This window comes from Aotus nancymaae, unplaced genomic scaffold (assembly GCF_030222135.1).
Source record: "Aotus nancymaae isolate 86718 unplaced genomic scaffold, 86718_ANA_hifiasm-v0.15.2.pri h1tg000020l, whole genome shotgun sequence".
NCBI lineage: Eukaryota > Metazoa > Chordata > Mammalia > Primates > Aotidae > Aotus > Aotus nancymaae.
Genome location: NW_026988432.1, coordinates 58666126 through 58688167, shown reverse-complemented (window position 1 = coordinate 58688167; position 22042 = coordinate 58666126). Strand labels below are relative to the sequence as shown.

General features: G+C 36.2%; 1 protein-coding gene and 1 pseudogene across 2 annotated transcripts in view; one reads left to right on the top strand and one right to left on the bottom strand.

The window, feature by feature from the left end:
• The window catches only part of SMCHD1 (structural maintenance of chromosomes flexible hinge domain containing 1), a 151624-nt gene that overhangs the window by 110884 nt on the left and 18698 nt on the right, over positions 1-22042 (bottom strand). For both annotated transcript variants that reach the window (XM_021672411.2, XM_021672412.2), the window contains 2 exons: positions 8432-8546; positions 8193-8312 (listed from right to left, as the gene is read on the bottom strand). In XM_021672411.2, the coding sequence (XP_021528086.1) occupies positions 8193-8312; positions 8432-8546 (235 nt within the window). The remainder of the gene's footprint in view (positions 1-8192; positions 8313-8431; positions 8547-22042) is intronic.
• Positions 14989-15668, top strand: LOC105713217 (protein MIX23-like; annotated as a pseudogene).

The window sequence follows — 22042 nt, the reverse complement described above, 5'->3', positions numbered from 1 at the left end:
TCCATCTGGTAGGAGACAAAAAAAAAAATGATGACAAAACAATATGCTATTATGTATGAAGATATGAGCCAAGAGCTACAAATGTAAAAAGAGGATGACAGTCACCCAGCAGATGACTGAATAATAACATTTCAGACAAATTAAAACATGAATTTCAGAGCGATAAAGAAAACAAGGTAGTTTAGGATACATGATAAACATGATAAAAGATGTGGCTGAGATGGCTGAATTAGAGCAGTGGAAAGTGGGTGGCAGAACAGGTAGATGAAAGAAATGAATACAAAAGACAAAATTAAATGTGCTGAATGATTAAGAAAAAGGACCGATTTTAACTGCATGGCCAGTGGATGCCATTAACTGAAAAAGGTACCTGAGAGGAAGAACAGAGAAGGAAAGAATAAGAAAGGCTTAACGATAATATTTGCTTTCTTTTTTCCTTTCCTTTTCTTTCTTTTTTTTTATTTTTTTATTTTATTTTATTTTATTTTTTTTTTATTTTTGAGATGGAGTTTCGCTCTTGTTACCCAGGCTGGAGTGCAATGGCGCGATCTCAGCTCACTGCAACCTCGGCCTCCCGGGTTCAGGCAATTCTCCTGCCTCAGCCTCCTGAGTAGCTGGGATTACAGGCACGCGCCACCATGCCCAGCTAATTTTTTGTATTTTTAGTAGAGATGGGGTTTCACCATGTTGACCAGGATGGTCTCGATCTCTTGACCTCGTGATCCACCCGCCTCGGCCTCCCAAAGTGCTGGGATTACAGGCGTGAGCCACCGCGCCTGGCCCTTTTTTAATTTTTTTAAAGAGACAGGGTCTATGTTGCCCAGCTGGTCTTGATCTCCTGGGCGCAAGAGATCCTCCGTCCTCAGCCTCCCAATGTGCTAGAATTACAGGCGTGAGCCACTGTGCCCATATTTGACTTCAAATGTACCTAAACTGAGTTATTCCTCAAACACCTAAGAAAGAACATCTAATTGAACCTGGAAATGGTTGTGCTAGATATGATCAGTTGGTATTCAGCACCCATTCCTATGACCTTTTACTTTACTCTCTTGGGCTATGAGGTTGGAAGGCAAAAAAAAAATACTGTTTGGATTGTGGATGCAAATTAAGTTTCCCCAATTAGATGTACCAGCCAAAATGTGGATGCCAAAAATGAAGCAGAAGCTATTTCCTGAAGTTTCTTAAAGGTTTTCTGTTACGCAAGGCACTGAAAGACCAGTAACCAAGACCCATAGGTGTGCTGTATTCAGGAGAATCATCTCATGTGCAAAGGCACACATAGGCTCAAAATAAAGGGATGGAGGAAGATTTATCAAGCAAATGGAGAGCAAAAGAAAGCAGGGAATACAATCCTAGTCTCTGATAAAACAGACTTTAAACCAACAAAGATCAAAAGAGATAAAGAAGGGCATTACATAATGGTAAAGGGATCAATGCAACAAGAAGAGCTAACTATCTTAAATAAACATGCACCCAATACAGGAGCACCCAGATACATAAATCAAGTTCTTAATGACCTACAAAGAGACTTCAGAGTCCCACAGAATAATAGTGGGAGACTTTAATATCCCACTGTCAATATTAGAAAGATCAAAAAGACAATTAACAAGGACATCCAGGACTTGAACTCAGATCTGGACCAAGCGGACTTAACAGACATCTACAGAACTCTCCACTCCAAATCAACAGAATATACATTTTTCTCAGCATCACGTTGCACTTACTCTAAAATTGACCACATAATTGGAAGTAAATTACTTCTCAGCAAATGCAGAAGAATGGAAATCATAACAAATCAAATTAGAATTCAGGATTAAGAAACTCACTCAAAACCGCACAACTACATGGAAACTGAACAACCTGCTCCTGAAGGACTACTGGATAAACAATGAAATGAAGGCAGAAATAAAGATGTTCTTTGAAACCAATGAGAACAAAGACATAACGTATCAGAATCTGGGACAAGAACAAACAAATTCAAAAGCTAGCAGAAGACAAGAAATAACTAAGATCAGAGCAGAACTGAAGAAGACAGAGACACAAAAAAATCCTTCCAAAAAATCAACGAATCCAGGAGCTTGTTTTTTGAAAAGATCAACAAAATAGACCGCTAGCCAGATTAATAAAAAAGAAAAGAAAAGAATTAAATAGAAGCAACAAAAAATGATAAGGGGGATATCTATCACCACCAATTCCACAGAAATACAAACTACCATTAGAGACCTCTATGCAAATAAACCAGTAAATCTAGAAGAAATGGATAAATTCCTGGACACTTACACCCTCCTAAGACTAAAACAGGAAGAAGTTGAATCCCTGAAAAGACCAATAACGAGGTATGAAGTTCAGGTAGCAATTAATAGCCCAATAACCAAAAAACCTCCAGGACCAGATAGCTTCACAGCTGAATTGTACAAACATACAAAGAAAGGTACCATTCCTTCTGAAACCATTCCAAACAATACAAAAAGAGAGAATCCTCCCTAACTCATTTTATGAAACCAACATCATCCTGATACCAATACTTGGCAGAGACACAACTAAAAAAGAAAATTTCAGGCCAATATCCATGATGAATATTGATGTGAAAATCTTCAATAAAATACTGGCAAACCGAATCCAACAGCACATCAAAAAGCTTATCCATCACGATCAAGTCGGTTTCATCCTGGGGATGCAAGGCTGGTTCAACATACACAAATCTATAAATGTAATCCACCACATAAACAGAATCAAAGACAAAACCCACATGATTATCTCAATAGATGCAGAGAAGGCCTTCAACAAAATTCAACAGTCCTTTATGCTAAAAACTCTCAACAAACTAGGTATCAATGGAACATATCTCAAAATAATAAAAGCTATTTATGACAAACCCACGGCCAATATCATACTGAATGGGCAAAAACTGGAAGCATTCCCTTTGAAAACTGGCACGAGACAAGGGTGCCCTCTCTCACCACTCCTATTCAACATAGTATTGGAAGTTCTGGCCAGAGCAATCAGGCAAGAAAAAGAAATAAAAGGTATTCAAATAGAAAAGAGGAAGTCAAATTGTCTCTATTTGCAGGCGACATGATTGTATCTTTAGAAGACACCATCATCTCAGCCCAAAATCTCCTTAAGATGATAAGCAACTTCAGCAAAGTCTCAGGATACAAAATCAATGTGCAAAAATCACAAGCATTCCTATACAGCAATAACAGACAGAGAGCCAAATTATGAGCAAACTCCCATTCACGACTGCTACAAAGAGAATAAAATACCTAGGAATACAACTAACAAGGGACGTGAAGGACCTCTTCAAACCACTGCTCAAGGAAATAAGAGAGGACACAAACAGATAGAAAAACATTCCATGTTCACGGTTAGGAAGAATCAATGGTGTGAAAACGGCTATACTGCCCAAAGTAATTTATAGATTCAATGCTATCCCCCATCAAGCTACCATTGACCTTCTTCACAGAATTGGAAAAAACAACCTTAAACTTAATATGGAACCAAAAAAGAGCCCGCATAGCCAAGACAATCCTAAGCAAAAAGAACAAAGCTGCAGGCATCACGCTACCTGACTTCAAACTATACTACAGGGCTACAGTAATCAAAATAGCATGGTACTGGTACCAAGACAGAGATATAGACCAATGGAACAGAACAGAGGCCTCAGAATTAATGCCACACATCTACAACCATCTGATCTTTTACAAACCTGACAAAAACAAGCAATGGGGAAAGGATTCTCTGTTTAATAATGGTGTTGGGAAAACTGTCTAGCCATGTGCAGAAAGCTGAAATTGGACCCCTTCCTTACACCTTATACAAAAATTACTCCAGATGGATTAAAGATTAAAACATACGACCTAACTAACACCATAAAAATCCTAGAAGAAAACCTAGGCGATACCATTCAGGACATAGGCATAGGGAAGGACTTCATGAGTAAAACACCAAAAGCAATGGCAGCAAAAGCCAAAATAGACAAATGGAATCTAATTAAACTTAAGAGCTTCTGCACAGCAAAAGAAACTATTATTAGAGTGAACTGGCAACCAACAGAATGGGAAAAACTTTTGCAATCTACCCATCTGACAAAGGGCTAATAACCAGAATCTATAAAAAACTTAAACAAATTTATAAGAAAAAAACAACCCTATCAAAAAGTGGGCTAAGGATATGAACAGACACTTTTCAAAAGAGGACATCCATCTGGAGTTAATTTTTGTATAAGGTGTAAGGAAGGGGTCCAGTTTCAGCTTTCTGCATATTGCTAGCCAGTTTTCCCAACACCATTTATTAAACAGGGAATCCTTGAAACACTGCTTGTTTTTGTCCAGTTTGTCAAAGATCAGATGGTTGTAGATGTGTGGCATTACTTCCGAGGCCTCTGTTCTGTTCCATTGGTCTGTATCTCTGTTTTGGTACCAGAGATATAGCCAACAAACATATGAAAAACTGCTCATCAACACTGGTCATTAGAGAAATGCAAATCAAAACTACATTGAGATACCATCTCACGCCAGTTAGAACGGCGATCATTAAAAAATCTGCAGACAACAGATGCTGGAGAGGATGTGGAGAAATAGGAATGCTTTTACACTGCTGGTGGGAATATAAATTAGTTCAACCATTGTGGAAGACAGTGTGGCAATTCCTCAAGGATCTAGAAATAGAAATACCATTTGACCCAGCAATACCATTACTAGGTATATACCCAAAGGATTATAAATTGTTCTATTATAAAGACACATGTGCACGTATGTTTACTGTGGCACTGCTTACAATAGAAAAGACTTGGAGCCAACCCAAATGCCCATTAATGATAGACTGGATAAAGAAAATGTGGCACATATACACCATGGAATCCTGTGCAGCCATAAAAAAGGATGAGTTCATGTCCTTTTCAGGGACACGGATGAAGCTGGAAATCATCATTCTCAGCAAACTGACACAAGACCAGAAAACCAAACACTGCATGTCCTCACTCATAAGTGGGTGTTGAACAATGAGAACGCACAGACACAGGGAGGGGAACATCACACACTGGGGCCTGTTAGGGGGTGGGAGAGCTAGGGGAGAGATAGCAGGAAGTGGGAGTACTGGGGAGGGATAATATCAGGAGCAATACCTAATGTAGATGACAGGGGGGATGGATGCAGTAAACCACCATGGCATGGGTATACCTATGTAACAATCCTGCACGATCTGCACATGTACCCCAGAACTTAAAACAAAAAAAAAAGTAATGGCAAAAACCACAATTGCTTTTGCACCAACCAAATAATAAATTCATTTATTGTTCAATTCTGAAAAAGAAAACAAGCCACTGCAGCCCTAGTTATGGCCAGAAATTCTGTGTTCCAGTACTGGAACAAATGTGGCAGTGAGATCATTCCAACTCTTGGATCACAGATACAGCAGTGAGTTTCTGAATTCCAGACCCAGTGGTGGTCTTCCAACTGAATGATTATAGCAAATGTTGCAGCATCCCTCCAGGATAACTTCAGACAGTCTTGGCATCATTCTAGAAGGCTTAGCCATAACTCATTTCTTTGGCCCTTCCAATAATCAGTAAGCATCTAATTCCCTCTATTAAATATTTTCTGTGTAAACGGCCTAGGATGGTTTGTTTCCTTTACTGAACCTAACATGATTTAGTGTCTCAATTTTAAAAGTTTTCACATGAAACACAGATTTGAGAGCTTTTGGTTTAAGTAGCAAATACACATCTATAGAAAAGGCAAGACTGTTGACTATAGAACAAGAACCACCAACTCCACCCACATTCTGAAAACTGCTCACAGGTCAGAGATAGAAGAGTTGTTCAACCAAAATAGACTGGAAAAGACTGGTCAGAAAAGGAAAAAGACAAGTACCTGTTGGTACCCATGAAATGTTTGCTGGGAAGAACTAAGCACAAAACGCAGAAAAGGGTGGCAGAAAAATGGTGCTCCAAGAGGCCCAGTTCTATACAAGCTTTGTAATATGCAAACAATTTTGAAAGCCACTTAAATTCTCAATTCCTATTTTTCACCAGTTTTATCATGGCAAGTAATAGTTCCACCATTATATTTTATAGGGCTTTGTGGTCGCTAAGATAAGATGGAAAAAATAAGATGAAATATGTAATTTGTTAAGTAAATGCAACAAAGAAAAGAAAGTAATATCCTGCACAAAGCGAATATTATTGAGAAAATAAAAGTGGATAATAAAATGAAAAAAAAATCCAACCCACCAACCAATGAAAGAAAAGGTGTTTTTTTAACTTACCAAATGGTCAAGATTTTGCTGTCCTTTTTCCCTTTCTCATTCTTTTGAAAAATAAATGTCAGACGAGTACTTCCATACAGTTGCTGGAAGTGTACGTGACTTTGGGTTTAAGCTTTCTGACAAGCAATTTTGAAATACAAGCCATGAACATATAAAAAGTGCAAATTCAGGCTGGTCACGGTAGTTCACGCCTATAATCCCAGCACTTTGGGAGGCTAAGGTGGACAGATTGCCTGAGGTCAGGAGTTTGAGACCTATCTGGGCAACATGGTAAAACCCCGTCTCTACTAAAAATACAAAAAAAATTAGTCAGGCATGGTGGCATGCACCTGTAATCGCAGCTACTCGGGAGGCTGAGGCAGGGGAACTACTTGAACCAGGGAGGTGGAGGTTGCAGTGAGCTGAGAGGGCGCCATTGCACTCTAGCCGAGGCAACAGAGTAAAACTCCATCTCAAAAAAAAAAAAAAAAGAAAAAAAAAGTTCAAATTCATTATCACAGCTATTAAAATTATAACAATCTAAGAAAAAAAAATCTGTAATTCAGGGAAGATGTTATGCAAAGATATTCATGGCAAAGTCTTTACAATTATTCTAAAATCCTTTATATAAGCCAAATGCTCAACAGAATAGTGAAACTGTGTTACATTCATTGAAGGAAATGTTACAAGGCTGCTAAAAACTGTTGTATATCAAAATATTTTATAAGATGGGGAAATACTCAACATATTAATTTTTAAAATATAGGATCAAAACTATAAGTACATATTTTAAAAAGGTTGAATTTGAAGGAAATTCACCAAAATGTTTCAGTAGGTTTCTCTAGGACTTGGGAGTATTTTTATTTTCCTTATGCTTTCCTATATAGTTTCCTACAAGTTGTTTTAGAATCAGAAAACCAATTTTTTAAAAGTTCAAAATTACTTTTTTAAAATGTTGTATTGTTTTTGAGACAGTCTTGCTCTATCACCCAACTCGGAATGCAGTGGCATAATCATAGCTCACTTGCAGCTGGGCTCAAGTGATCCTCCCACCTCAGCCTCCCGAGTAGCTAGGACTACAGGTACACACCAACACACTTGGCTTTTTTTTTTTAAAGAAGTTTCCTATGTTACCCAGGCTGGTCTTGAACTCCAGAGCTCAAGCGATCCTACCATATCTTAGCTTCCCAAAATGTTGGTAGCACAGGAGTGAGCCACTGTACCCAGCCGTAAGTCACTTTAAAATATTTATCTGTAATCCCAACACTTTGGGAGGCCAAGGTTGGAGGATTGCCTAAGTCCAGGAGTTCGAGGCTGTGGTGAACTGTGATAGCACACTACACTCTAGTCTAGAGTGATAGCACACTACACTCTAGTCTAGAGTGATAGCACACTACACTCTAGTCTAGGGACAGAGTGAGAACCCATCTCTTAAAATAATAATAAATAAACTAACTTACATATTTAATACTTTAGATTAAAAATCATGTTTCAAATAGAGAAGAGTTAAAGAAATATACAATAAATATTTACTCACCACCAAGATTTAAATTTGTTAACATATTGTCTTATTAACACAAGAATTTGAATGCAAACTTATAACAGCAATCTCTCATTTATTTCTCTGGAGGTCCAATTTTCTGAAAGTCCATTATCCTATTATTGTTTTTCTACTCTATGATTTTATTATATAACAAAAATTTTAAAATCCAAATTCAGACCAGGGAAAAAAGTTTACAATCCTACAAGCAATCTATAGAAAGCTTAGTAAGCTTTATGAGACAACTTATCTGAAGATTTCTGGCTTGAGAAAGTCCATTTTTGTTACTAACATAACTAAAGGAAAGAGTAACTCATTTTGAAAAATTCATACCTTCATGTTAAGTTCTGTCCTACCATCTATCCAAAGGAGTAAATTTACAATTATGAGTTAAAATGTATTGTACCTTTCTGTTTCTAATATATCCACTATATATTGCCTCTTTATTTTTCTCCTTCTTCTCAAAATCTTCTTTAGAAAGCACAAGCTCATGAACATCTTGGGAATCTGCAGGTTTGCTTATCATCTGTTAAATATTAAAAAGAGTACTTTTTAAATTCCTAATAAACTGGTTAACACATTTAGACAGAGTCAACTTGAAAATATTTTGACCAACTTTCATTTATAAGAAATTTTTTTACTTACTCTGGCTGATTGTCCAACAAAGAAGACAGCTTGCTTGCCCCCAACACCAAAATAGGAAATATCACTATTTAAACTGCGTGGCACTGGTACTGGACGAACATATCCTGAATGATCACTAAAATAAAACATTACATTAATGCAGTCATTTTAAACAAGCTACTTAAGTGCCAAATGAAACTTTCACTGTACTTGTATTCGGTGTTAATAAAATGATGACCAAGCCTGCAAACACCCCTAACTGAAAGGTGAAACAATCAGTATCGAGACATCTACTCCAGTGCATCTCAAAGTGTAGTCCCTAGGCCAGATGCATCAACTTTACCTGAAAACTTTTAAAAAATGCAAATTCTTGGGCTCAATCCTATTAAATCAGAAAATCTCTCAGCAAATAGGACTAAATAAGTATTTTTATTATCCTTATGCCTCTAAAACTTTCCCTTCAAAATTGTTTACTACTTTAAAACTTGCTAAAATATTGTCTGAAGAATAATGGTAATTAGAGCAAAGGAGATTTTCACTTCCATGTATCATGATAAATGAAGAGCTCTGAGGGAACACTGAGCCATAACAACATTCTAAAGAAGAGGCACCACTAGTCTTTCAAAATATAGGCAAAGTATCTAGGGACATCATCCCCCAACATCAGAAATAAACAGAATGAAGGTGAGACTGGAACCACTATTAAACTCAATGGAAAGATTAAAGAGCGAGCAGATGTGATATAGCTGGAGAGAATTAGAGAACAGAAAGATACATTCAAAGAATGTAACCACAGGAAATAAAGAAAAGAAAACTGAAAATATCAAAAAAGACATAAATGACCAAAGGAAAAGATCTCACACAAGATTAAACGTAGTTCTAGAAAGAGAGGGAACAGAATGGAAAATAGCCATAAATACTCTTGAACCAATAAAAAACATGGCTTCACAGATCCAGGAAAACTGAAAGAGCCCAAACAGGACACATAAAAAGAAATCAACATCATTGTAAACACCAAAAACCAAACAGAAGAACTAGAAAATAGGTTGAGAGATAAAACAGAATAAAAGAGATTAGCAGGCTTTGACAGCTACAGTAAAAGACAGAGAGGAATATTATCTCTATAGTGCCTGAAAAAAATCTGTTAACCTAAATTGTTAACTAGAGAAAAATAAAGAATTTATAGATAAAAACCAAAGTAATTTATCACCAGAAGACTTGATTCCTACAAGCACAATCTAACATACAAGTGGTCACCATAATATGGTACATACAAAGGTAACTTTTTAAAGTACTACATATGAGACATTTACTGTGTGGTGAAAAAGTGGTAGTATATATATTGTTGAATTTCTAAAAAGTCAGACTTTAACTTCAATAACAAAAGTGGTAAAAAAAAAAAAAAAAAGTGGGGCCGGGCGCGGTGGCTCACGCCTGTAATCCCAGCACTTTGGGAGGCCGAGGCGGGTGGATCACAAGGTTAAGAGATGGAGACCATCCTGGTCAACATGGTGAAACCCCGTCTCTACTAAAAATACAAAAAATTAGCTGGGCATGGTGGCGTGTGCCTGTAATCCCAGTGAGGCAGGAGAATTGCCTGAACCCAGGAGGTGGAGGTTGCGGTGAGCCGAGATCGCGCCATTGCACTCCAGCCTGGGTAACAAGAGCGAAACTCCGTCTCAAAAAAAAACAAAAAAGTGGTAGTGTATATACTGTTGAATTTCTAAGAAGTCAGACTTTAAATGCTTTCAAAACTTAGACTTTCAATACTTTCAATAACAAAAATGTCATTTCAGGAAGAGAGTGACCAAAGCTAACAAAGTCCTTAAGTTGGGAGAAGGAAAACACTTTTAATCCTGAAATTTAAAGTTAAATATGCATGTTAAAACTTCAAAGAAAATCAGAAAAAGATATAAATTCTAAAATATTAAGGAGAAAAAAGGCGGAGCAAGAAAACAAAACAGCAGAAGACAATAAATTTAAGAGAAAACAGAGAAAACAGAAAGAATTGGATAAACAAAAACTTTTAATTGGTATAAAAAGTCCTATCCCCATATATAAATAATCACAATAAGCATAAAGACAACATTGACCAGGTAGGACACTGTAATACCAGAGATACAAAACAACAAAAGAGTATCCCCTCACAACACCCCCTGTAACATCTACACACAAACACATCCCCACACAACACACACAAACTGTCTACGCAAAATAATACACACAAAATTCCTCCCAACACAAGCTTGCATTTATACAAAACATCTCATACAATATACAAACACACTACTACTTTTTTTAAAAATATATATTTTATTGTGTTTTAGGTTTTGGGTTACATGTGAAGAACATGCAAGATTGTTGCATAGGTACATACATGGCAATGTGCTTTGCTGCCTTCCTCCCCATCACCTATATCTGACATTTCTCCGCATGTTATCCCTCCCCAACTCCCCACCCCCTGCTGTCCCTCCCCTAGTTCCCCCCACAGACCCCAGTGTGTGATGCTCCCCTCCCTGTATCCATGTGTCCTCATTGTTCAACACCCGCCTATGAGTGAGAACATTAGGAACACACCACTACTTTCAACAGAAACACTGCAATGCTACAAAGCATATAGACTGATAAAAAAAAAAAATCTTAAAACAAGTCAGAGAAAAACAGACAATATGTACTGAGATACAAAGATAAGACTGATAACAGTTTTCGCATCATAAACGATGCAAGCTGGCAGAAAACGGAGTGACATATTTAACATACAGGTTTGAGTATCCTTTATCTAAAATGCTTAGAAGCAAAAGCATTTTATGTTTCTGATTTTTTTTTTCAATTTTGGAATAGATGCATTATACTTACCACCTAAGCATCCCAAATCTGAAAATGCAACATCTGAAATGTTCCAATAAGCATTTCCCTATGTGTCACATTGGCGCTCAAAAAGTTTTGGATTCTGGAGAATTTCAGATTTTGGATTTTTGAATTTGGAATGTTCAACTTGTACTTAAATTTTGTAAAAATCAAGCTCAAACTAGACGCTCAGCAAAACTATCTTTGGGGTTTAGGGGAGGGAAGAAAGATCCTATCGGACATACAAAATCTGAAAAAAATTCATCAAGAACAGACTCAAGTTATAAAAGAATGTTTAGAAAGATCTTCAGGTAGGAAAGCAATACCAGACAGATTTACACAAAGGAATAAATACAAGCTCTAGTAAATATGGTAAATATGTGGGTAAACATAAACTGGCTCAGGGACTCAGATTTTGTATGCAAATGTTCATAGCAGCATTATCAAAAGACAAAAGGTATATACAACCTGTGTCTATTAACCTATGAACTGATAGACAAAATACAGTATGGCAGTACAATGGAGAATTATTCGACCATAAAAAGGAATGAAATTCTGATACATGCTACAACATGGATGATCCTTGCAAATTATGCTAAGTAAAGAAAGTCACACACAAAATGACAAATACTGTATAATTCCACTTAAATGAGGTACCTTGATTAGGCAAATTCATTGAAACAGAAAGTAAAATAGTGGTTACCAGAGGCTAGGAGTGGAGGCAACGGGGAGTGAAGCTTCAACTTAGGGGTACAAGGTAAAATAACTTGGGGAATACGTAATGATAATAGTTGTAAAAGACTGTGACTGTAATTAATGCCATGGAATTATACACTTTAAAATGGTTATTACTGCAAATTTTATGTTATTTATATTTTATCACAATTTTTAGAAAGAAAACTGCCTTAAAAAGGAACAGAACAGTGTGCTGTTGGAACACAAAGCAGATGTGTATAGCTTAGCAAAAAAGGTCAGGAAGTTGAGAAGAACCTTTTTACATTAAGGAGAGAGGCAACTGATTATTCAAAGTAAAATAACAATACTGTACTTTGATATTTATGCCAAAGTAAAATGTATAAAAACAAAAGTACAAAGACCAAGATAGCATAAATGGAAGTATACTGTTGTGATATACTTATATGTAAAGTGGTTTAGTATTACTTAATACAGACTGTGATAAATTAAAGATTTATACTTTGAATCCTAGAGTCACCAGTAAGGTAACAGTTACAGTTAATAAGCCAAAAAAGATAAAATGGAATCTCTCTCTCTCTCTCTCTCACACACACACACACACACACACAGAGAGAATCTGCAATAAGGCAGAAAAAAAAGAAAATGGGAACAAAAAACAGGCAGAAAAATAACCAATTAACAAAGATGGTAAACTTAAATCTAAACATCAGTAATACAATTAAATGCAACTGATCTAAACACTCAATTAAAAGGCAGAGATTGTTAAATATTAAGACACAAATATCTATTGCCTAAAAAAGCCCTATTTAAATACAAAAAGACAATAGGTTGAGAGGTTGGAAAAAGATTTACCATTTTAACATTAATGAAAAGAAAGCTAGAGTGAATATATTAACACCAAAGTCAATAAAAGACACTGGAAATGAAAAAAAGAAAAATTAAACAAAACAAATAAATAGGTAAATAAAATAGATTATCACTCTCCTATTGAGTTTTTCAAATTGTTAGACTGTTGAAATCAAAATAACACTGTTCTCAATGTATGCAGAGATAATATTTAAGACAACAAATTACAAATGGAGTTTTATGAAAACTAAATTGTAAGATTCTTATCACAAGATTTTTTAAGTGTAATATGTCCATACTAGTAAACTGTACATAAGTGTGTACGTACACAGTAATTCCTAGAGCAACGACTAAAAAAAAAAAGTAAGATATACTCAGAAATACTATAAAGAAAATAGAATACTAAAATACGTTTAATCCACAAGACATAAAAAACAAAGGAAACAAATAAAAAAAAAATTAACATGACAGACTTAAGTCTTAGGATATTAATAATTATATTAAATGTAATGGTACAAAGACACTAAATGAAATTGTAAGTGTGGTTATAAAACATGACCCAACTATATGTATTTTATAAGAAACCCATTTCACATATAACAATAAAGGTAGGTTAAAAGAAAATGGATGAAAAAAGATAACAGCATACAAACACAAATGAAAAGCTGGGATGGCTATACTAATAGATAAAGTACACTTCAAAGCTAAGAAAATAACCAGTAACAGCAAAACTACATCATAAATAAAAGGGTCAAGAAAGCACAGAAGGCGTAACAATCCTTGGAGACTTTGACACCCCTTAGTTACTACCACACAGAAAATTCAGCAAGGATATAAAGAAATGAATAATATCATCAACCAATAGAATCTAACTGACATTTTCAAAACACTTCTCCCAAAAAGAGCAAAATATACCTTCTTTTCAAAAACATATAGAAAATTCACCTAGATAGATAACATCCTGGATTATAAAACCCAACAAATGTACACAGCTGAAATCATTTACGAGTACATTCCCTAGCTATCATGAAGTTAAACTTGAAATCAATAGAAACACAATAGGAAAAATCAGTTAGAACACGTAGAAATTCACGCACCTTTGAAACAATCCATGAGTCAAATACCAAGTTGCAAAGGAAAAAAGTAGACTGAACTGAATGAAAAGCAAAATACAGCATAACAAAACTTGCAAGATGCTGCAACTTATTTCCTAGAATATGATTAAGCAAAGTCTATGACCTAATGTTTATTAAGAAAAAAAAAAGTAAATTAGTTCTAAGAATTCAGTTACTATGGCAATACTGCTAGGAAATAAGTTGAAAATGCCCTCCAATATTTTCCTTTAAAATATTTCTGGGAAAACATACAAAAGTTTAGAGAAGGGGGAAGCTCAGTGATAAAACAACATATATACATCAGCTCAGGCAAAACTAAAGAGATCTCTCCACTAGTTAGAAATGCACACACTCATAATCCCTTTTTCAACCCACATGACCCATGCAAACCAATCTAGGCAACAGCTCTATCACAGCAAGTAAGGCTAAGAATATGTATTTCAAGACAGTCTCAGACTTGTGTTAACGAGTCTAGAAAATTTCCTATATTCACTTAAGGACTATATAAATATCCCTTTATGAAGATAAATAAAAGTAGAAAAGTTTGATTTTAAGAAACAGTTTTATACCACAGCAGTCCTCTGGAAAATTAGGAAATTCATCTCCTTAAGGAATAAATTTACATTAAAGTCCAAAAAATTTTCAGAAAACATTTTAATACAATGAAAGAAGACACTTAATCTTTGGGAAATTTTGATGGAAACGAAACGTAAGAGGTGTTTCAAGTAAGAAAAAGTATCAGGGGGCAGTGGTTCACTCCTGTAATACCAGCACTTTGGGAGGCCAAGATGGGTGGATCACCTGAGGTCAGGAGTTTGAGACCAGCCTCGCCAACATAGTGAAACTCCGTCTCTACTAAAAATACAAAATTAGCCAGGAGTGGTGGTATGCACCTATAATCCCAGCTACTTGGGTGGCTGAGGCAGGATCGCTTGTACCTGGGAGGCGGAGGTTGCAGTGAGCTGAGATCACGCCACTGCACTCCAGCCTGGGTGACAGGTAAGACTCCATCTCAACAAAAAAAAAAAGAAAAAGTTATCAAGAAAGATGATCAAATTAGTAAAAGAGGTCCAATATGGCGGCGCCCAGTGGCGGTGTGAACTGTGAGGAGTTCGCCGAGTTCCAGGAATTACTCAAGGTGATGAGGACAATTGATGACAGAATAGTACATGAATTAAACACTACGGTTCCAACAGCTTCCTTTGCAGGGAAAACTGATGCCAGCCAAACCTGTAAACAACTTTATGAGTCTTTGATGGCAGCTCATGCCAGTAGAGACAGTCATAAAAAATTGTATAGCCCAGACATCAGAAGTAGTAAAAAACCTCCGAGAAGAGAGAGAAAAGAATTTGGACGATTTAACGTTATTAAAGCAACTTAGAAAAGAGCAGACAAAGTTGAAATGGATGCAGTCAGAACTGAATGTTGAAGAAGTGGTAAATGACAGGAGCTGGAAGGTGTTTAATGAACGCTGCCAAATTCACTTCAAGCCTCCAAAGAATGAATAAAGAGAGATACTTTTTTTTTTTTAAAGGACCGGGTCAGCTCATAAGAGCTAAGCATGACAGGTTATCAACAGGGCGGGCTTCCTAGGATGATTTCTGAGCCAACAGTCCAAGACCTTTTGTTGATTTCAGCCCCACTTAGCCAAGACCTCAAATATAAATAATTCTGATAATTATGGAGAAATCAACTGCTATTTTATACTCATTCTGTAAAAAAAAAAGTTTTGTAACTATTAAAATAATTTTTTGACTCAGGAAAAAAAAATTAGTAAAAGAAACTATATCTAAATGACTGCCAGGAAACCAGGGTAGAATAACTATGTATGTATGTATCTCATGATATTGAATCTAACAGAGGAGGAGATAAAAACACCAAAATTAAGAAAGCTCCACTTCTAACAAAACTGGCCACCAATCTCTATCAGAGCCTCTGAAATAAATCTGCCAGACATACGAAAATGACCAAATTAAAGTAAGGTGCTTAAATGTTACAAATGTATTAAAGCAAATACAAACATTAGAAAGTAAACAAAAGCTAATCTTAATTTGCTGAAAATCAAAGAAGACAAAGCAGCTTTTTCTTTAGGAATATTAGGAAAAATCCTGTTGGGGGTCCGTTTCTACAACTTAAAATAAATATGGCATGGGTCACATAGCATTTTTACTTATTTATATTTCAAAAAATGGCTCTGACTTGAGAGTCTGTTAATTGATGAGCAATTGAAAATGCAGAAAAAGTAGCACCGATCCAACACATATCTGAATCCAGCTGACCTAACTAATGTCACATCTCCTTCTACAAAATAATTATACATACACTATTATAATAATGTTCCAGATATTCACGTTAACTTCTAAAGCAATAATTCTGATAGTGCCCAAATTATGAGAGAATTTTCTAGCTTTATGTAAGCTTTATGTAATGTTATACGTCTTTTTTTTTTTTTTTTTGAAAGACAAGGTCTCACTCAGTTGCCCTGGCTGGAATGCAGTGGTATGATCATGGCTTACTGCAGCCTTGACTTCCTGGCCTCAAGTGATCCACCCACCTCAGCCTCCTGAGAAATTGGGGCTACAGGTGCACACCATAACACCTGGCTAATTTTTTTCTTTTTGAGACAGTCTTGCTCTGTCTCCCAGGTTGGAGTATAATGGCGCAATCTCGCCTCACTGCAATCTCCACCTCCCTGAAATCTCCACCTCCAGGGTTCAAACAATTTTCCTGTCTCAGTCTCCTAAATAGCTGAGATTACAGGCACATGACACCACACTCAGTTAAGGTTTGTATTTTTAGTAGAAACAGGGTTTTGCCATGTTGGCCAAGCTGGTCTTGAACTCCTGATCTCAGGTGATCTGCCTGCCTCGGCCTCCCAAAGTGCTGGGATTATAGGCATGAGCCACTAAGCCTGGCCTACACCTGGCTAATTTCTTAAAAAATGTTTTGTAGAGATGGGATCTCATTATGTTGTGTAAACTGGTCTCAAATTCCTGGGCTCAAGCAACCTTCCTGCCTCAGCCTCCCAAAGTGTTGGCATTACAGGTATGAGCTACTGAGTCCAGCCTATCGTCCTGTATCTTGATAAGGGTTTGGGATACACAAGTGTATATATACATCTGTCAAAAATCAGTAAACGAGTGATCACTTCCAGAATGGTGGCGTAAGAACTTCCAAGAATCCACTCACTGATGAAAGCAATGAGAACACCTGAAAAAGCTGTCAAAATCAACCAGCAGCAACTGCTTTAACAGCTGTCTGAGGCAATGAAAATAGTCAGAGAAAACAAGAATCTGACCAAAAATGTACAAGGAAAAGCTGAGCAACATGAGATCTGCAGGGGTTTTTAAAAGCTTCAACATATTCACTAGAATCAATAAGGTCACTCCCACATGCAGGGCTATACACATGTTCAAGAAAGAATTGAGAAGGTCCTAATAACGACTCACCTCCAGCTTACCTTGAGGTTCACTACAAGCAAGAAGTGAAAGTAAGGCAGAGTTGTAAACTCTGCAACAGATCACTAAAAACATGCCCCACTCTGCACTAGAGCCCCTCAGCAAAAGTTGGGAGACTTACTGGTTCAAGACATTTAAGATAATATTTGATCATTAGCTGACCACAAAGCTAACTAATCAGAAACTTCAAGGGTAACACAAAGATACAGACTTAACAGAATTAGTTCAGAGAAGCCACTACATAAACAAACAACAGATGAAACAACAAGTCTTGGGGAGGGAGGTGGTATCAGATTTCCAGGGTTCCTACATTATATTATAATATGGCCAGTTCTCAATAAAAAATTACAAGCCACACAAAGAGATATGAAATACCTGGTTCACACACAGGAAAAAGAATGGTGGAAACCATGGCAGAAGCAGCTCGACTATTTTAAATATAATCAAAGAACAGAAACCATGTCTAATGAACTAAAACAAAGTATAAGAATGATATTTCAAGAAACAGAGAGTATCAGTTGGGACAGAAATCATAAAAAAAGAACTGAATAGGAATTCTGGATTTGGAAAAAATAACCAAAACGAAAAAATCACTTAAGACACTCATGAGCAGATTTGAGTTGGCAGAAGAATCCATAAATTTGAAGGTAGGCTGATTGAAATTATTCAGTCTGAGGAACAAAAAGAAAAATGAAGAAAAAAACCCAAAGCCTCAGAGACTGTACTATAGAACACCATCAAGTATATGGATAAGAGGAGTCACAAAAGGAAAAGAGAAAAATACCTGGAGGAAAAAATGGCCAAAAACTTCCCAAATCTGATGAAAAACTTTATTCTGTATATCCAAGAAACTCAATGAACTCTAAGTAGGATGAACCCAAATCCACACCTAAACACATCAGCATTAAACTGTCAAAAGACAGAGACCTCATTACTGAAATGCAAAAAAAAAGCCAGAGACAAAAAGAGAATCTCAAAATCTCAAAAGCAGTGAGAGAAGCAATTCGTTACACAGAAGGGATCCGCAAAAAGATTAACAGCTAATTCTCATCAGAAACCATAAAGCCAGAAGGCAGTGAGCTAACTAACATATTCAAAGTGTTAAAAGACAAAGACTGTCAACCAAGAGTTCTTTACCCAGCACAAGTAGCCTTCAAAAATGATGGAAAGATTAAGACATTTTCAAATAAAAACTGAGGGAATTTGTCATTAGCAGATCTGCCCTAATGGAGCCACAGAGAGTCCTTTGGGCTAAAATACCAGGATACTAGAAAGTATTATAACTCAAATACACATGAAGAAATAAACAGAAAATAAGGTGGTGGTAATTACATACTTAGAAAAGACAGTATAAATGTACTATTTGTAACTCTTTTCCTATCTGATTTAAAAGATCAAGGCATAAAATAGTAAGTAGAAAACTGTAGTGACAGGGCTATACTGTACAACAATCGCATTTATATGAAAATAATAGTACACGGAAATGGAAGGAGAATAAAGCTAAGTAGGAGTGGTTTTTGTATACTATAGTCATTGGCATTAATCCAAACTGTATTGTTATAAATTAAGATGCTGGTTGTAATCCCTAGAAAAACAATTAAAAATGTAGATTAACAACCACTGGCCAGACATGGTGGCTCACTCCTATAATCCCAGCACTTTGGGAGGCTGAGGCAGGTGGACTGCTTGAGCTCAGGAGTCGGAGACCAGCCTGGGCAACATAGTGAGACCCCACCTCTACAAAAAATTAGCTAGGTATGGTGACACGTACCTCCAAGACAGTGCCACTATACTCCACTCTGGACAACAGAGCAAGATTTGCCTCAAAAAACCAAAAACAACTATTAAAAGAATATTAGCAATTGCCAGGAGACAGAAAGTGACTACCACTTAGTACAGGGTTTCTTTCGGAGTTGTGAAAATATTCTGGAATTAGTGGTGATGGCTGCACAATTCTGTTAACTCAAAACTACTTAACAGTATACTTTAATACTGTAAATTTTATGATATGTAAAGTTTATCTCCATAAAAGATAAATTCAATGAAGATACTTTTAAGACATATATAAACATTTAATAATACATAAATCTTACCTCAAAATTAAAAATATTGAACCCTAGAAAATAATATGGATACTTTCAACACTAGGAAAAAGTATACTGATACTTATAACTGTTTTAAACTGTATTAAAAAACCAGATGAACTAATGGTGGGACAGACAGATATGGAGTTCAACAGTAAAACCTAGATGTAGGTATGGGTATTCTCTGTAGAATTTCAACTTTTCTGTATGTTTTAAAATGTTCATAATAAAATACTAAAGGAAGAAAACAGTGCTGAGAAAATACTCAGATCCCAGTTGTGGACCATTCTACAAGAAAACTAGCCTAAGCACTACAGAAAAATGAGAATATTATGAAAAACACAAAAGGGAAACTATCATAACGAAGACCAGACATGACAAGAGAAAAAAAAAAATCTAATGAAAATCTTACGTTAGATATTATTGCATTAATGATAAACTTCTTAGATGTGATAATGATTTTTAGTTATTTATGAGAATCTACTTGTCCTCAGAATACACCTGCTACAGTATTTAGGAGTGAAATGTCACAAACTGACAGCAGTGTACTTTCAAATGATTCAAAAAAACAGTGTGTGTGTCTGCAAGTGTGTAGACAGATAATAAATGTGACAAAATGTTAACAACCAATAAATCTAGGTGAAGGATATATGGGTGCTAGTTCTTTCATCTTGTCTATTGGCTTGAAAGTTTTCAAAATAAAAAGGGTGAGGTTAGGGAGTAGTACCCAGGTAAATGAGAGTTATGAATAATATTACCAAACTGAAATTCTCACATCTCCATCTACTCTCCCCTTTATTTACAATGCTACAATCACAATAGTATCCTTTCTGTCCTTTAAACACAATAAGACTGTCACAATTTCAGAGTCTTTGCTTTGCTGGTGCTTCTACTTGAAACACACTGCTTTCTTTTGATCATTCAAGCCTCAACTCAAATATAATCTCAAAGAGGCTCTCATCTCCAACCACCTTATCTAGAGGAGATGTGCATCAGCTCTATTACTCTACTTTTTTTTTCCTAGCAATCCATTCCTTCAACATTACTCTACATTTTATTCATAGTAATAATAACTGAAATGCTTCTACATGTACTTTTTTGTATTTCTGTTTCTCTCTCCAATACATTGTGAGCTACAGGTCAAGACTGTTAGTTGTTTAGTACTTTTAGCCTGTTCTTCCCTTTCTTCTACAGTCTGTCTTCTATGGCATCCATCCTTGTATCCAGAAAAAACAAATGGAAGGAATAAAGCATCTGAGCACAAGCTAGAGGCTGAAGGAGTGCATCTGATCTTGATAGAAATTAGAGTGGGTCAAGGAACTGACACTGGACTCAAAGACAGTATGAGTACCTAACAGCTAGAATTAACAACTGACACCAAACCTATAAAGCTAAGACTAAAAGATTTTTGCCAGAATTACAATTTCCCTAATATTTGGTTAAGTTTAAAAGTTTGTGTTGTTCTAAGAACCAGAGAAAAATCAGTCAATGTCCCATGAATCCAGTTAAGATTTTCATTTCTTTCTACTTTTCTAGTTGATATAACTGATGTGTTTCTGACCATTTTGCCTAATCTACCATCTGTTCTACCTTTCCTTCTACCTAATACTTCTGTTATATGCTAAATCCTATCCTCACATTATTAAAGACAGTGGGGTCTTTGCCTTCTCTCCGGCTTTTCATAAATCCTTTAAGTGCCACACATTCATGAAAATACTGAAATACAATGGCTGTAGAGAAGTCTAGGCCAGGTGCAGTGGCTCGTGCCTGTAATCCTAGCACTTTGGAAGGCTGAGGCAGTCGGACCACTTGAGGTCAGGAGTTCAAGACTAGACTGGTCAACATGGTGAAACCTGGTCTCTACTAAAAATACAAAAAATAGCTGGGTGTGGTGGTGGGCGCCTGTAGTCCCAGCTACTTGGGAGGCTGAGGCAAGAAAATCGTTTGAACCCAGGAGGCAGTGGTTGCAGTAAGCCGAGAGTGTGTCACTGCACTGCACTCCAGCCTGGGCAACAGAGTGAGACTCTGTCTCAAAAAAAAAAAAAAAAAAAAGTCTGAGGTTAGGAATGAGAAGTAATAACTAAAATGACAGCTTCTATAGCTTATATTTATCGACTGTTTACCATATGCCAGACTCTGTCCTAAGGATTTTACATATACTAACTTAGTAGTTACAAAACCTTATGGGACACTATCCTCATTTTATGGATATGTAAGCTGGGGTACAGAGAAGTAAAGTAAGTTGACCAATGTCACACAATTAGTAAGTGGCAAGGCTAGAATCCAAATCAGGCCAAATGATACAAGAGTCTTTGTTCTTCATACTACATTATCTCTTACAATGGCACTCTTAAGTCTTTAATAATATGATGAAAATTCTGAGGGTGCTGAAATTTTAGAAGCAAGACAACCAATGTGCTAACTATATTAACACATTGAGATTGATCCTTAAATGTGGGTGACTTTTCTTGACACAGTAAAGAACAAAACAGGTTATGAACACACACCAACTATTTAATAAGAATGCCAAGTGACTCTTCCCAAGTATGCTGTTAGAAGTACAGCAACATAGCTTAAAATATCAAA